This window comes from Cebus imitator, unplaced genomic scaffold, assembly GCF_001604975.1.
Source record: "Cebus imitator isolate Cc_AM_T3 unplaced genomic scaffold, Cebus_imitator-1.0 Scaffold64, whole genome shotgun sequence".
Taxonomy (NCBI): domain Eukaryota; kingdom Metazoa; phylum Chordata; class Mammalia; order Primates; family Cebidae; genus Cebus; species Cebus imitator.
In genome coordinates, this window is record NW_016107379.1 from 1906015 (window position 1) to 1923046 (window position 17032).

The window sequence follows — 17032 nt, forward strand, 5'->3', positions numbered from 1 at the left end:
TGACCTCCCCTAATGTTCATCTGGCAGGATAAAATGTCAGATAATAGTGAGATAGAAATATATGGAACCAGAGCTCCTCTATAACGAAATGCTGTTGAACAATAACGGAGTTTCCCACATCCTTAAAGTGAACCATTTGCATTTCCACCTCTAAAAAAAGAGCCATAATATTCCATCAGAACATTCCCACTGATACCACAGCTTTTCATTCAAGTATCACCAACTGTGAAGCCTTTATTGCTCTGACAGCATGCTGGAATTCTTGGATGCTGACTTACCTTTTTGCAGTCAGATAAGGACTTCTCACTGGCCAATGTGCTGAAAATGGTGGTCTACAAAATAGGAAGATGGAAAACACTTTAGAATTGTCAACATATAATGATATTGACCCTTCCCTGTTCATTTCCAATCCAAGGAAGGCACTACCTTCTGTGCCCCCAACTGATTTCTCTGAATTTTAAAATCTGTCTGCGCTTTACTATTCCCAAAGCTACTCTACACAACTTGAAACATTCATTATGAACCAACAACCATTCAGTGAGGTAAGGACTCTTAGTTATCTTCATTTTACAAACAACGTAACAAAAGCACAATTAGGTTAATTGCTATGTACCTTGGACATAGTTAGGTCAGGAAGCAAAGCCACCTGACTCCAGAACCCACCTCCAACCACACATGATCTTCTATCTTGAAGAGATATGGACATAACGTTAGAATCAGCTGTGCCCAATCTTTCAAATGACACCTGTTATAAGCCCAAGTGGGAGTGGATCTTCTGCCTATGTAAGAGATTTGTGAGTCTGAACAATACCAGGGCTTACTATCTCCTTTAATATCTATCTTCTTTAATGCACTCACTCTCCCTGTGGTTGACTTCTTGCACATTTGTACGTATATTTTCTTGGCCTGATGAACCACTGAAAAGGCACTGCAGCATTCAAGGCCATAGGGATTTATATGCAAGTGTGTTCCCTGTGGACAATCCTATGAATAAATCCATAGCCATGGTCAGCCATACAAACAGTATTGAGATTTTTTTCAGTAAACGTTTTCTACATTTCCTTTAATTATAAAACAAATACTTATTCTTAATGAGTTAGTCTCTTTTATACCCTTATCCTCCTGAGGTAACCAATAATATACATTTGTATTCATCCTTCCACACTTTCTCTATTCCCATGCAAATATGTGTGTACATACTACATAGAAGTCTCATTCTTATGATCATACCATCTTAATTAAGAATACATTAACATCTTTCCAGTTCAGCCCATGCAGATTGATTCATTTTTGTTAATACCTACAGAACATTTCATAATATGAATATATCACATTTTTATGCTTTCCTTTATTGATCAACAGGTTTTGGTTCTTTTATGTTGCTGTTTTTTGTTTGTTTTCTTTTGTTTGCTATTACAAAGTATGCTGCAATAAACATGCTTGCATATGGCTGGAAAAATCTAACGTATATAAACTTTCTCCCACTCTCTTCTCATATAACATCTTAAAAATATTAACCACCTCACCTAAGGTTTGGTTTGCTTTGTTTTTTGTTAGTTAGTTAATTTGTTTTGCAATAAGCATATGAGAAAGCCAAGGATCTAAGTCAGCACATATTCCGGTTCAAAACAACATGCAGTTGACAGAAAAGACAGAATTACAAAAATGCATCTTTAATTTAAAAAATTAGGTTCAATGTTTAGGTTAGATGTAATCCTCAAGTTTGGTTTGCCGGCCATTTTTATTTCATTTGAGAGCGAAGGGATAAATGTTACTGAGAAAGTTTGAATTAAAAAGGAAAAACAGAAGGGAAGAATTCTCATGGCAGAAGAAAAGAACAAAGGCAAAAGACAAAAAGTACAAGATGAAAAGTCCACAAAAAATAGGCACAAATAGCAGAATTGTCAAAACAAATTAAAAAGAAGAAAATGGTTTCCATCGAGAAGCAGTCATCTTCGCTGAAAGAGAATGAAGGCACATGATGTATTCTTATTATGATCTATCCTGTTGACCTAAGTTCAGCCCTGACACACAGGTGGTGAAAGGACAGGCATAGCCCTGCAAATTTCATATCCTCTTGCTCTTTGTGCTGCCAGGTATATCTTAGTTTCTCTCATTTCTGTACTGCATGGGGATGTAAGAAGTAGTATTCTTGCTGACTGTTCAAAGACTAGGCCAGGACAGAGAGGAACAGCCAAAGAGCCAGGCAGCTCTCCACATGCCACCATGAACCACCCCACCCACAACCTTCCCACCAGATGTCTTCCTCATGACTTTTCATCATCTTTACTGGTTTGTACACATGAGCACTGTGTCATGAGAGAGGCCTCGGTGTTGATTCCCAGGTTTCTTCTCCAGGAAGGTAAAGCCCCACTGAGTCTTGGTCATTGCATTAGTCCCATTACCTAGCCCAGTGCCTGGCACAAAGAAGATAACCAATAAACACGTACTGAATAGATGCAAAAGAAAATAACATCTGGAAAACTGCAATCCTTATCCCCAAACACTGCTTTGGAAGCACCGCACTAGAAAAGCAGCCTTACACATAACAGCTATAAAGTGAAGCTCAGGGACATAGGAAAGAAGAGAGATAGAAGACTTCTAAATAATGATAAAATACATCTTCTCTCTATTTAGCATAAAGCTGTTGTCTATGATCTGCTTGGTTTGGCTGAACTAGGCTTTTTCAGTGATGGCCCTGTGAATGTTTTTGGACTAGATAACTCTGTTTCGAGGGCATGCGGAAGCACACCGTGCACTGTAGGAGGTTTTGCGATATGTGTGGCCTCTACCTACCAGATGCTAGTGACAATCTCTACCTACCTCAGCTGTGACAAATAAAAATGTCTCCAGATCTTGCTAAATGTTCTCTAGGGGACAAAGCTGCCCACATTTGAGGAAACTGGTCTATACCAGTTATAGTTTATATGGGGCTAGTTATAGAAATGACCCTGATTCCCTGGCTAATGCAACTAAAATTTTTTCTAGAAAACACAAGTCCGGTGGTGAAAATTTATCTTCTCAAACCTGAATTCGAGTTTCATTCTCTGTCTGAAATGGGACTCAGAACATAGGGAGGACCCAATCTCCAGCTACTGAAGACTCCATGTGGGGGCAACTCAAGAGACCATAACTGCATTTTTAAGTAAGCTTAAACGCACCAGCACCGCCACCCTGCGGAGAGTAAATTAAGGAACATGTCTAAAAATTCAGACATTAGTGCCACAGCCTCAGGGGAAATGATCTTCAATTAAACAATACCATTCAACCTTTGAGAACAGTCTCAGGTAACATAAGAAACATGTTTGAAGGAAAATTTAGAGTCAGAGATGAGTGAAATTAGCTTCAGTTAAAAAAATTAATGTAAGTAATTTTAAATGCTACATTTGTAGAGAGAAAACACTTTAGCCAAAGGGCAAAGTATGCAAAATCTCAATACGTGGAATGAGTGTGGAAGAGGGATGGCACAGTTCAATGAGAGTCCATCTCCTTACTCAAGCCATTTTCTAAGGGGAATTTACGTATACGCTTGGTCAGTCTCATTTCATTCTCCACTTCAAAAGACTTTAACTGGCATTCCAGTTTACTAATTGCAGCTATTGTGAGTGACCTTGGGTGGGCTTTCTAAACCTTCCAATAACATGTTCACTTTAATTACTAAAAATGAAAGACTCAAAACACGGTGACTTGGCCATGCTGTGACTTTCTTGACGATTGCATCAACATTTTTCTACTAAAGAGGAAACTCCTAATGAGTCACCTCCACCAAAGTTGGCATGATGCTGGGTTTGTCACAGGAGCACAAGCACAATAAAGCACAGTGACTTTTTTAGAGCACTGACTCCTAACCTTGTTAGTGGAGTGACTAGCATGAAGTGAACAATATTATACACAGACAGTTTTAGCAATTTCCCAAAAAGAATTTAGATAGGTGAGACCTCTCTTTTGACCATTTATATAGTAATATCTGAAATTTCACCTATTAGAGCTCTGTTTATAAGACTTTGATTCATAATAGACAAACTCATGAGGGATGTTAAGGTATGTCGGGGGAGGGGGTCACCTGTAGAAGGGAAAATTGGATACTTCATGTATTATAGTTCATTGGTCTATTACACCTGAAAGGGAATGAGTTTATCAGATGCTTTCCAAAAGCATATTTTTATACCTTGGAGTTTTCTGGGGTTTTTTAAAATGATTTCTTTTTTTTATTTTTTTTGAGATGGAGTCTCGCTCTGTTGCCCAGGCTGGAGAGCAGTGGCATGATCTTGGCTCACTGCAACCTCCATCTCCTGGGTTCAAGTGATTCTTCTGCCTCAGCCTCCCACATAGCTGGGATTACAGGCACCTGCCACCACGTCTGGCTAATGTTTGTATTTTTAGTACAGACAGGGTTCACTATGTTGGCCAGGCTGGTCTCGAACTCCTGACCTCAGGTGACCCCCCCACCTAGGCCTCCCCAGTGTTGGGATTACAGGCGTGAGCCACCATACCCGGCCTGTTTTTTTAATAATTTCAATGGCAGATTTTGATAGGTGAGAAATGAAGACTTAGGTCATGAGGATATTGGACACTCATAGTGATGGTAAGCGATCTAAAGACACAGGTCACAGGTTAGGTTCCCTAAAAAGCAGACTGTGAGTTGGAAATTAGCAAGCAGAAGGTTTATTAGAAAGTATTCCTGAGATCACTGTTTATAGAAGGATATGAAAGGATGTGGGATGGAGAAGATAAACAAGTTGGACCATGGTGCAGACTCAACAAAGATCTCATCCAACGAAATGGAGAGCTTAGAAGCTGGGTAAACTCATCCCAAGCCGGAGTGAGACAGAGGGCTGCCCTGGGAAGGCAGCATGATCCTGGGCAACATGACTGTTTCCAGCCAAGATCAACTTCCTGGGAGGGCTGAGAACTGAGGGCAGGAGCTGGCAGGACTCCTGGCAGCAGGGAGCTCTGTGCACAGCATCACCAAGTCTACTACAATCTACTTTACTTTGACACACTTTTACCAAGGGCAGATCCTGGCTGTGGCTGATTTACTCTAGTTGAACATGACCCCATATTATAGCTAAAATCTTGTTGGCCTTTTATGATAGAGCCTTTGGACAGAAAAGCAAATTTGCTCAGGCGTCTAGGACCTAATTCCTATCCCTTCTTAACAGACCTCCTTGTGAGCTTAAGGTGGATCACTGGCATTGGGGTCTTGAATTCTTCACTATGAAACGAGGAAACCCATATTCATTTCCTTTTAGGTCATGAGAGCCTCAGCTAATTTGAAGAAAATGGGCCAGATTTTATCAGACACATTGTTTGGAAATCAATGAGCATACTACCTACTTCCTCTATCCTCTGACAAAAGAACATATCTGACTAAATAACATGGTCGGCTCCTGATTATCTACAGAGGTGAAGAGAATTTCACAGATGTATTTGGGTTCTCCAGAGAAACAGAACCAACAGGATATATAGAGATATATAAGAGGAGATCTATTATGAGAATTTGTTTGTATGATCAGGGCAGCTGAGAAGTCCCACAATCTGCCATCTACAGACTAGAGACAGAGGAAAGTCAGTGATGTAATTCAGCCGCAGCCCGGAGGCCTGAGAACCCAGAGACAGAGGGAGAGAAACCACTGGCATAAAGTCTGAAGGCCCAAGAATCAGAAGCTCCAACATCTGAGGGCTGGAGAAGACAGATGTGCCAGCCCAAACAGAAACCAATTCCCCCTTCCTGTACATTTGTGTTCTATTTGGGCCTTCAATGGATTGAAGGATGCCCACCCACCTTGGTGAGGGCAGATCTTCTTCATGCAATCTTCTGATTCAAATATTCATCTCTTCCAGAAACAACTTCTATAGCTAGAAATAACATTTTACCAGCGATCAGGGCATCCCTTAGCCCAGTCAAGTTGACACATAAAGTTAACCATGACAACGGGTGATTCGCAAAAGCCTAATTTATAAAATGCCTTTACATTTGACTTTGAGACACATTAGTGGTTAATTTAGAAGGCAGGTATTTCAACATATCTTCCCTAAATTAACATTAATAATTGTTTGTAGAAATATTCCAAGTGGGCAGAAAGGGAAAACTGACCTAAAACAAAAAGTGAACTGGGATTAAAAACAAACAAACAAAAAACTGTCCCTAATAAGTCCTTGGCCAGAGAGCCCACAGATAGGAGATCAATAATTGGTGGTTCATTTAGTCTAGCCTACCAAAAGAGACTTCCAGAAGGTGTACTGCTTACCCAATTCTCACTGATAGGAATGTTTTTGCAAAGTGATTGAGCACTGAAAAGAGATCTCATATATCCTTTCTAAATATGAATTAATTTGTTTATTTTGAGACAGAGTCTCATTCTGTCATCCAGAATGAAGTGCAGTGGCTCAATCATGGCTCATTGCACCCTTGATCTCCCGAGCTCAAGCAATCCTCCCACCTCAGCCTCCCAAGTAGCTGGGACCAGAGGCATGCACCACCATGCCTGGCTAGTCTTTTTTTAAAAAATTTGTAGAGATGGAGTCTCACTATGTTGCCCAGGCTAGTCTACAACTCCTGGGCCAAGTGATCCTCTCACCTCAGACTTCCAAAGTGCTGAGCACTTTTGATTGCCAGTGTGAGCCACTGCAACCAGTGAAATCCATATGTCCTATACTCCTTTTTAGGGGAGAGTTTACCTCTGAGAGTTATTATAATGCTGTTTATTCCCATTAAACTCCATTTAGAGAAAGAAACAGAAATAAATCTATCTCGACTGAGTCAATTTCTGTTATGTAATACTTATAACTAAGATTTACATTTTTAAAACAGCAAACATCTGACACTTGATTAAACTGGAACAATCATGTGCAAGAGAATTGCTTAAGTATTGAATTATAAAATTTAAGAAATTCAGAAACTGAATCTCTAAGATAGCAATATTATGAAATTTTATTTCAAGGTGTGTATCTCAAGTATTATTTGTTCCTTTATGTATGTATGTGTTTGGGTGTATTTTTCACTCTCAGCCAGATACCACCAGACAGAGGCCCAGCAGGTCTGATGAATGGCCAAATATAGTTGAAAGCTAAGAAACAGTTAAAGGAATGATATCTGCATAATGCATCTCCACTTGATACCTGCAACTTGCACCTCATAGACACAATGGATGATTTCTTACTCATTGGTGGATGTCAAGACTAGACCTATCACATTACTAACAATTTGGAATTCTCTTACACTTGAATCAGTGAGTTCCCAAAGTGCACACTACTTGGATGCCTTCTTAGTTTAGCCATCCAAATGTAGGATTTCTAGACAAAATATGAATTTCCATTAGGTCTTCATGCTTTAGTAGACTAGTATTAATATATATACACTGGATACAGTGGTATTCCCTGCAGGCAAAGTGTGGCATTCACATTTTTTTTTTTTTTTTTTTTTGAGACAGTCTCACACTGTCACCCAGGCTGTAGTGCAGTGGGGCAATCTTGACTCACTGCAATCTCTACTCACTGAAATCTCTGCCTCCTGGGTTCAAGCAATTCTCCTGCCTCAGCCGCCCAAGTAGCTGGGACTACAGGCATGTGCCACCACGCCCAGCTAATTTTTTTGTGTTTTTAGTAGAGACGGGGTTTTACCATGTTGGCCAGGATCGTGTTGATCTCCTGACCTCATGATTGGCCCACTTTGGCCTCCCAAAGTGCTGGGATTACAGGCATGAGCCACAATACCTGGCCTCACATTAAGAAAAAGAAAAAAGAAAAGAAAATCTGCATAACTATAAAACACCAGCCAAAAGAAAAAAACATACCACCAAATAAATGATAAAATTACAGTGTTTTCTTGTAGTCCATCAATACTGAAAATTTCAATTAACCAAGTGAAAAGCCATTGAATGTGCCAGCAGGATTTATATCTCAGACTAATGACCATCATCTGCATCCTATTTAGCTAATGAAGGCTTGGAACACTTGTGGATAATTAAGGGCAAGCTGATGGGAGGAAATTCAAACTACTGAAAGATCAAATCTATTTATGTCTGCATTTAAAACTAAACATATCTAATAGTTCACTCAATCAAGGCATAATGTCTGTTCATCTGGGATAAGATAGATATTCAGAAGTTAAGTAGCTTGGTTAGCTCCCCAAACTCCAAATTCATTCCTCCTTTATTCATTCAATACCCATCTATTGAATACCTACCACATGTCCCTGGCCCTTGTGAATCAACATGACAGCACCACGATCCTCCTACTGTTTTTCCCACGACTTCTTCTTTTCCACCTTCATTAAATGTACCACTCTGTTTTTCACTTCATTTAGTAACTACTTTCCATCTATCATAACAGACATGGCATGGCTGCAATCCAAGGGCATGATGGGAAATACAGGGTATGCAGTGAACACCCAGTTTTTTCTCAGACCTGGCAGAGCAGGGGTAGGCACCAGTCTGATTAACAGATGGGTGTTCATGTGAGGAAGACTAAAGGTGTTTAAAAAAAAAAAAAAGACAAAAACCTGGTATTCAGAAGTAGCCAGAACAGGAACCAAGCTCAGAGCAGCTCTGTTGAATTTCACGGAATAGTTTATGAACCATCTCATCCAACTGTTATTTTCTCATTTAGGGAGCACCTTAAAACCCCCTTTCTAAACCCCTACCATAATCCTTGATTCATTTATGTTTAGCAAATGGTTGCTTCAAGAACCTACAATCCTAGAATCTATTCCTATGCTGAAAAATGCCAAACATTGGTGGCAGGCATGTTATGACAGCTCAATCCTAGAGGCACACATTTATGCCTACAGAACTCCTTCCATATAGGAAAGGAAGCTCACTTGGAAAAACATCAGCACATCAGAGCCTACCCATACCCAGCTAGGCAAAGCTTTATCTAAGCCAATGGAGCGCAAACTTTAGAGGCATAAGAATCACCTGGAAAGCTTATTAAATCACAGATTGCTAAGCTCCTCCCCTGGAGGTTTCAACTTACAAGGGATGGGATGATGCCAAAGAATATGCATTTCTAACACATTCCTAGGTATGGCTGATGCTCCCAGTCTTGGAACCTTACTTTGAGAGCCAGTAGTTTAAGCTATACCTAAAGTAAGTTAACACCGATGATAACTACACTTTTTATGACTCACAAAACAAGAAAATGTCTCTGGAATTTCCAGAGCATACTTTTAATTAGTAACAATCCCAATGACACCTCCTGACATTTTTATAACACTTTCCATTTCTAAAGCCCCTTGACACCCCCCTTTTTTTTGTGAGACAGAGTCTTGCTCTTGTCACCCAGTCTGGAGTGCAATGGCGTGATCTTGACTCACTGTAAGCTCTGCCTCCTAGGTTCAAGCACTTCTCCTGCCTCAGCCTTTGGAGTAGCTGGAATTATAGCCACCAGCCACCATGTCTGGCTAATTTTTGTATTTTTAGTAGAGATGGGGTTTCACTATATTGTCCAGACTGGTCTCGAACTCCTGACCTCAGGTGATCCGCCCACCTCAGCTTCCCAAAGTGTTGAGATTACAGGATTAGCCACTGTGCCAGCCAACACACATTGTTGAACTTCCAAAAAATCTTATAAAGTAGTTTTTAATTTCATTTTAGGACACTAAGAAACAGATTAAGTGATTTGCCCACATTTTCTTAACTAATAAGTACCCCTGACCCTGGCAAGGAGGTTCCTGTGAGACCAGCAGGACACTAAGCTCTGGGGCTAGAAGACAGGAAGCTGTCAAAACACATTTCTTGCACTTCACAACAGTGTTTGAATGTGGCCAATTAGTGCCAGGAGGAGAGAGCAGGGCAACAAAGAGCCTCAAAGAAGACACAATAAAAAGCAACATATTTGGACAAAAGGCACTGAATGGTAATAGGCTCTATCTCACAAAGCTGCAGACCAAGTCTCTCTAAAGCCATCAACACTAATATAACAAACCAGGCACAAAGCCTCTACTCAGACTCTCATCTCAATGCAGGATATCCTAGTCTGACACTGTAAATGCTGCAAGGAAGAAGGGTTGAAAGAACTGAAGCTAAGAAGAGAGTAGAACATTTCTATGCATTTTGACTTTAAAAGAATAGTAAGGAAACTGTACTGGAACTGTAGGCCATTATCCCAAGTGAAATGGCCCAAAAACTACACGTTCTCACCTACAAGTGGGAGCTAAACAATGGGTACACTCAGACATACAGAGTGAAATAATAGACACTGGAGACTCCAAAGTGTGGGAGGGATGGGGTTAAAGGATGAAATACTACCTATTAGTACAATGCACACAATTTGGGTGATGGGTACACAATAAAACCCCAGACATCACCACTGTGCAATATGTCCACGTAAGAAAACTGCACTTACACCTCCTAAATCTATAAAAATTAAAATTCAATGTATATTAGCATCTATAATTTTTTGAGTCACAGCCGTGGTACATTCAATAATAGGATTATCAATGATTTCAAAATATTAATACTCAATATTTAGGAATTTAAATCTTTAAGATCCCTCCAAATTTCCAACGTACTTTATACAAACCCCTTTTACAAAACTCACTACAGGTGATTTATCTTGTGCACTGCACTATAAGCTCACCAGGACCAGAGACCACCTGTTAGTCATCTTTCTACCCTCTACTTCATTCAGCACAGTGTTGGGCATAGGAATGAGAACACAGTAGGGATGTCATAAACATTTGTCAAATGTATAGTGAATAGGGCACAGGAGGCAAGAGGAAGGAGCAAGCAAGAAGGAAAAAGGAGGAACAGGGGAAGGAAGGCAGAAAAAGACAAATGATAACAAAAGGATAACACACTGCAGTGGAAAGGGTCTTATGAGTTGAATTGTGTCCCCTAAAAAAGAGATGCCGATGTCCTAATCCCTGGAACCTGAGAATGTGACCTTATATGGAAATAGGATCTTGGCAGACGACCCAGTTAAGCTGAAGTAATTAGGGTGAGTCCTAATTCAATAACACTGGCATTTATAGAAACACAGACACACACACAGGGAGAATGAGGTGAAGACAACCATGTTGGGACAGAAGCAGAGATTAGACAGATGCAACTACAAACAAAGAAGGCCAAGGACTATGGCCACCACCAGGAGCCAGGACGGAGGCGAGGGAGAATTCTGCCCAGGGTCCCAGAGAAAGCCCAGCCCTGCTGTCACCTTGATTTTTGACATCTAGACCCCAGAACTACGAGACGATAAGTTTCTGATATTTTAAGCCTCCCAGTTTGCAGTACATTTTCCAGCAATCCCAGCAAACTAATACAGGGAGTACAGTACTGGGTTCTCTATTGATCTATTTCAGTGGTTGGTAAGCTTTTGCCGTAAAGGGCCAGGTAGTAAATAATTTAGGCTTTGAGGTCCATAAGGTCTCTGTCACAACTACTCAACTCTGTCTGTGTAGCTTGACAGGATGTACAGACAATATGTGAATGAATAATCTTGGCCATGTTCTCATAAAGCCTTATAGACACTGATATTTGAATTTCATATAATTTTCATGTGTCATGAAATATTATACACTTTTTTTTTGTTTTCTTTTACAACTATTTAAAAATGAGAAAACCACTCTTAGCTCACAGACCATTAAAAAAATAAAAATAAAAATAACAGGCAATGGGCCAGATTTGGCCTGCAAGCTCCAGTTTGTCTACCCCTGGGTACAGATTTAGGAATCAGAAAAACCTCACTATAGTCCTGGTTCCACCAACTATTCTCATAAATTTGACTGAATCACCACATTCAGTCTTCAAAGGAGCATAATATTTTTTTTCTGCCCACCTGGAAGTTTATTATGAGGATGAGATAAATATCATAAGTTTTAAATACATTGCATAAAGTAATAGTATTGAAAACTTGAAAGATTTAGCTCTTTCTTACTCTTCCAGAAATAAATATTAACACTAAAGCCAGAATGATGATCAACCAATTCTGAGTCATGGAGTCCACACTGGGGTGGAAACAAACACATAAGCCTGCCAATCACCACATCTTCAGATGGAATCAGTAAAGAGGACAAGAAGATGCATACCACACACAAAAGTGTGAGCAGCCAGAGGGCCTTCTGAGGTAAACAAGGGCAAATGGTCACTATCTTTGGTCACATTTGACCCTTGGGTACTGTTGAACCAAAAATTCCTTCTCTCAGGGCAATGTTCTGGACTAGAAGGGGACTACTTCCCAGAGGCTGCACTGTAACTTGGGTCCTTAGATCATCATTCTAAATAAATATTAGTCTTCCACTAAAGCTTCTTTGACCATCTTGAGCTCATGTCTATAGTGCCAACAGCTGACAAAGCCATAAATATTACCCTGCATATAGAAATGTCTTCACACTCACCACCATAAGGAATTGGAACCCTGCCACTGTTCTCCGGAGGGGGCTAGACTTGAGCTGACAGCTCCAGATTTTCAGGTCTGGCATGAGGTAAAGCCAAAGAAAGCAGCAAGGAATAAAGAAAATAGTTCACAGGAAAAAATATCATTTGCTAACACTGCTTGGGGTTATAGACCCCCTGGAACTAAAGTTAATGTCCCTGAGAATAGATTCTTCCAAATTACTGGTATAATCCACCATGGTCATAAGTTCTTAGAAAGAAGGGCTTTTTCTCCAAATTAATTATCCCAATTCCCCTTCATCCTTAAGACTGTGTTTCATTGATGTACACAGAAGTGTTGCGCTAACCTTATTCTCAGTTCCTGACTCTTCATACTCATACTCAAGTTTTAAGTGAACAGAGAAAATCCACACTTACCCAAATCTTGGCTGCTACTCTCTCCAGAGTCTCATCCTCCATCACCTCCTTCTCCATTCCCTCCACCCTAGCACATCACCACCACATACTTTCAAAGAACTGAGAAGAAAGCCATAGTTGCTCAATGTCCCTTAGCAATTTGACATCCTTCTCAAAGATGCTCAAAAAAGTGTGGGGTGGGCAAAGGAGTCCCTCTAGGGAACAGTCCCTCTAATGAAAGGCAAATGGAGCAACCCCAGCTCTGCCGCTTGTTATACGGACTGGGATTCATCATTGAAATCTCTGAGCCTGAACTTACTATCTGTAAAATAGGAACAAGAACATCTGCTTTAGAGTATTTTGTAAGAGTTTAAGATGATGTATATTATATAAATAATAGTGATTCTCATAATAAGAATTTCTGAGAATTCTGTATATCTTCTACACCTCCGTCTCCAGCCACACTTGCCCTACAGAGTTCACAAATGCCTACTTATAAGGATATATCTGTGCCACTAAAGCACACAATGGTGGCTTGGGAAGCAAGGAAACAGCTACATACTTACTTAAAGCTCAAGCTCTAGAGCAACCAGATGACAGCAGGGAGGAGGGATTGGCCTTCTTTTCCTCAAATGATCTTTGTGGGGATTTTCGTGTATGTGTGTGTTTGAGACAAGGTCTCACTATATCTTCCAGGCAGGAGTGCAGTGGAGTGATCTTGGCTCACTGCAGCTTCTGCCTCCCAGATTCAAGCAATTCTCATGCCTCAACCACTCAAGTAGCTGGGTCTACAGGCATGCACCACCACACCAGGCTAACTTTCATATTTTTAGTAGAGACGGGGTTTCACCATGTTGACCAGGCTGGTCTTGAACTCCTGACCTCAAGTGATCCACCCACCTCAGCCTCCCAAAGTGCTGGGATTACAAGTGTAAGCCACCGTGCCCAGCCTGATCTTTGAATTAGTATATACTGGTAAATTCTCAGCTCTTGGTTAAGCTACCTGAATAATTTATATAGTGAATACCATGCAGTGCCTGAGAGGAAAGAAAAGTGCTGTGGATGATCATTTTCAACACATACCCATGCATTCACACACATACAAATATACCCATACACATGTGGTTATGCTTGCAAGTTTGAGTTATTGAGAAAAACACTCAAGGAGCTCCCACAGCTCACCTTCCAGAAAGCCATGATCTTTTCTGCAGCAAGAGATAGAATATAATCAGGAAAAAATATTTTTTAACTTGAAAAACTACATGTCAACTAGATAAAAAAAAATGAAAAACATTATACCATAATCACAGTTATTTGTGGGGATGGGGGTGGGAAGGTTAAAAGGTACATTAGTCTCAAGCCTAGCTGGTGGGTGTGCTTGATGATAAGATTTCTTCCTTCAAAATTATCAAAAAAAAAAAAAAAAAAATAAAAAAAAAAAAAAAAAAAAAAAAAAAAAAAAAAAAAAAGAGAATGAAATAGATGACCAACCGCAGGCAATGAAGTTGAAGGTGCTAAACCCTGGGAAAGATCCTTCATGTTGGAGTGAGGGAGTGGAGTAGGGGAATATATTTTATCATAAGGCTTTTACCGCAATGGTTTTCTTCCTTTTTCTTTTTCATAGTAATACTGCAATATTAACATATACCTAAATAGATCCATCTTTAAAAAAAAAAAAAAAACCATGTTCATTTGTAATCCAAGCTGATAAAATACTAATGTGCAAATTTGGCAAGTGGAGAAGAAAGGAGGGAGAAGGTCAAGGAAGAAAGACATTTTCATAATTACTAGCTATTACAAATCATTTAAACAACAAGAATGGAGGTTGCAAGGCCCAGTATGATGGGTTCCTGTTTAAAAGCTCAGCACTGTCATTAGTAAATGAATGGTGATACGGCATTATCTCAGACTCTCTAAGTGATGGTTTGACAGAAAATCGATGGCTACACAATTTTACTGCACATCAGAAATAAAAATAAAAAGGTCTTGTTTGCCATAAGCACATTTCATAATTAGAGCACTGACAGATGCAGTCCTTATTCTGGTTCTAAATTGCTGCATCTTCATTTCTTCAGAGTTTATTTTGAGTTCCACCTGCACAAGCTTTCCAAGTGAAAGGCTAACAAGACATGATTCACATGTGCCCCAGGGCTTGGGGAAATCCCATGCTTCTTTTTGTCTTTTTCATCCTCTACCAACTGTCCTGGGCCCATTTATTAAACAAACAATACTGAGCATTCATGTTCCAGGATTAGGCTGGGTACTGCTGGGAGGATAGAGACGAATGAGATACATGTGTGCCTTCAAGAGATGATGAAGCTGTGAAGCTTATTCTTTGAGGAGTTGACTAAGTTCTGTTTTGGTTTTCTTCCCTTTTCTCTGCCTTGTCTCCCCCATCCTTCCTGTGATCTCGTTTTTTTGTGCCAATTCTATACTTGTACACACTTCTATAATAACCATTTCATTTTATATTGCATTTGTTGTGTTCCTTGTCTCAATAGAACTCTTTGGAAGCAGAGACCATGCCATACACCAGACTCTCCTATTCTACTTTTTGTTTTTTTCTTTTTGAGACTGGGTCTCACTCTGACACTCAGGATGGAGTGGCAGTGGCATGATCACAGCTCACTGCAGCCTCAACCCCCCTGGGCTCAGGTGATCCTCCTACCACAGCCTCCCAAGTAGCTGGACTATAGGTGCACACCACCTCACCCAGCTAATTTGTTTGTATTTTTTGTAGAGATTGGGTCTTGCCATGTTGCCCAGGCTAGTCTGGAATTCCTGGACTCAAGCAATTTGCCCACCTCAGCCTCCCAAAGTGCTGGGATTACAAGCGTAAGCTACCACACCCAACCATACTCTTCTACTCTAAATGACACAATGGCTATAGATTTTTTTAAATGTATTGATTGTGGGTTACCCCCATATAGGTACTGAGGAAGGAGAGCTAAGCAGAATCCTGGCACAATTCGTGCGTGAAGAATATCTCAGTTTATAGTGTTACTACTCAGTTATTTCCCTTTATATAATCCTCTCTATATAATCATATATTAGTTCATAGAATGAGTGCCTAAAGAATATCTTATCACTCAGTTATTTCCCTTTATATATATATATAACTATATCTTAGTTCATAATCAGAGGAATGCCTAGAATAGACAAGGTACAGAGCATGAATTAAGGAATAAGCAGCTTATAGTCGGAGGAATGTCTGGAGCAGACACAGTGCACAGCATGATTTAAGGGAAAAACAGTTATACCAGGACAAGAATCCATGGCCCAGGTGGCAGCGTCCAGTATCGTAAAGATACCCGCTGTATGGCAGGCTTGGGGCAAGAGCCGCTCCTCCTGATAAAGGAGTTGTAGGACCTTGTTCCAGTTCTTGTGGAAGGTTGCCCTCAGACCGGCAATCTCTCGAGCATCCGAGGGCCCAAAACTCCTCCGGATAATCGCACCTTGGTGACTGTGAACTTTATCAGCTCTTGCTACTGTGCCAGCTCAGAAAGCATACTCCTACAGAACTCACTGGAAGCTGCCAGCAGGTGGCGGTAGACCCTGACAGCTCTGTCACCGCTGTGTGACTTAAGCATCCTCCTATAGATCTTCTTAGGAGTAGCATGCCCATAGATAGAGGTATTGCACGCTGCACCCTCTTCACTGCACATGGCCCACCTCCATGCCTCAGTGACCTAATGGGGGTGGAGCCCTTACTACACACAGCCCACCTCCTTGCCTTGATGACCTAATGGGGGTGGACCCCTTGCTGCTCACTGTCCATCTCCTAGCCTAGGTGACCCACTGGGGTGTGGACCCCTTGTTTTATTGCTCATGACCCTATCACTATCCTTAAAGATGACTTCACTACCCTTCCCCCAACCTACACGTAATAAATACAAACACTTCTGGACATTCAGGGCCTCACCTGTCTCTGCTTATAGGTGGCATGGTCCCCCTGAGCCCAGCTGTGTTTTCCTTGTACTTCTGTGTCCTGTCTCTTTATTTCTCAGATCCTGCGCCTCAGCACAGCATAAGGGATACCCCACGACCCTGTGGGGCCCATAGCCCTACAACTGATATTTTGAAAATATATTTAAATAGTAGATGTTTCTAAAGATTTGTTGAATATAAACATAACCATCCACTTTTATGGCTTCCATTACTCACTAAATGATATTCATTTTAGATGTGTTTGTCCATCCCTGGTCCCCCTCCTAAGCTTCAAATTCATTATTTCTTATTGCCTATTACGTATCTCCACTCAAATGTTCCATAAGCATCTATAAGTCAGTTTGTCCAGTACT

At 40.6% G+C, this 17032-nt stretch overlaps 1 protein-coding gene across 2 annotated transcripts in view; it reads right to left on the reverse strand.

Annotated features, from left to right (window-relative positions):
• The window catches only part of RASGEF1B (RasGEF domain family member 1B), a 634161-nt gene that overhangs the window by 409649 nt on the left and 207480 nt on the right, over nucleotides 1-17032 (reverse strand). For both annotated transcript variants that reach the window (XM_037739153.1, XM_017530206.2), the window contains exon 3: nucleotides 279-332. In XM_037739153.1, coding sequence (XP_037595081.1) covers nucleotides 279-332 — 54 coding nt within the window. The remainder of the gene's footprint in view (nucleotides 1-278; nucleotides 333-17032) is intronic.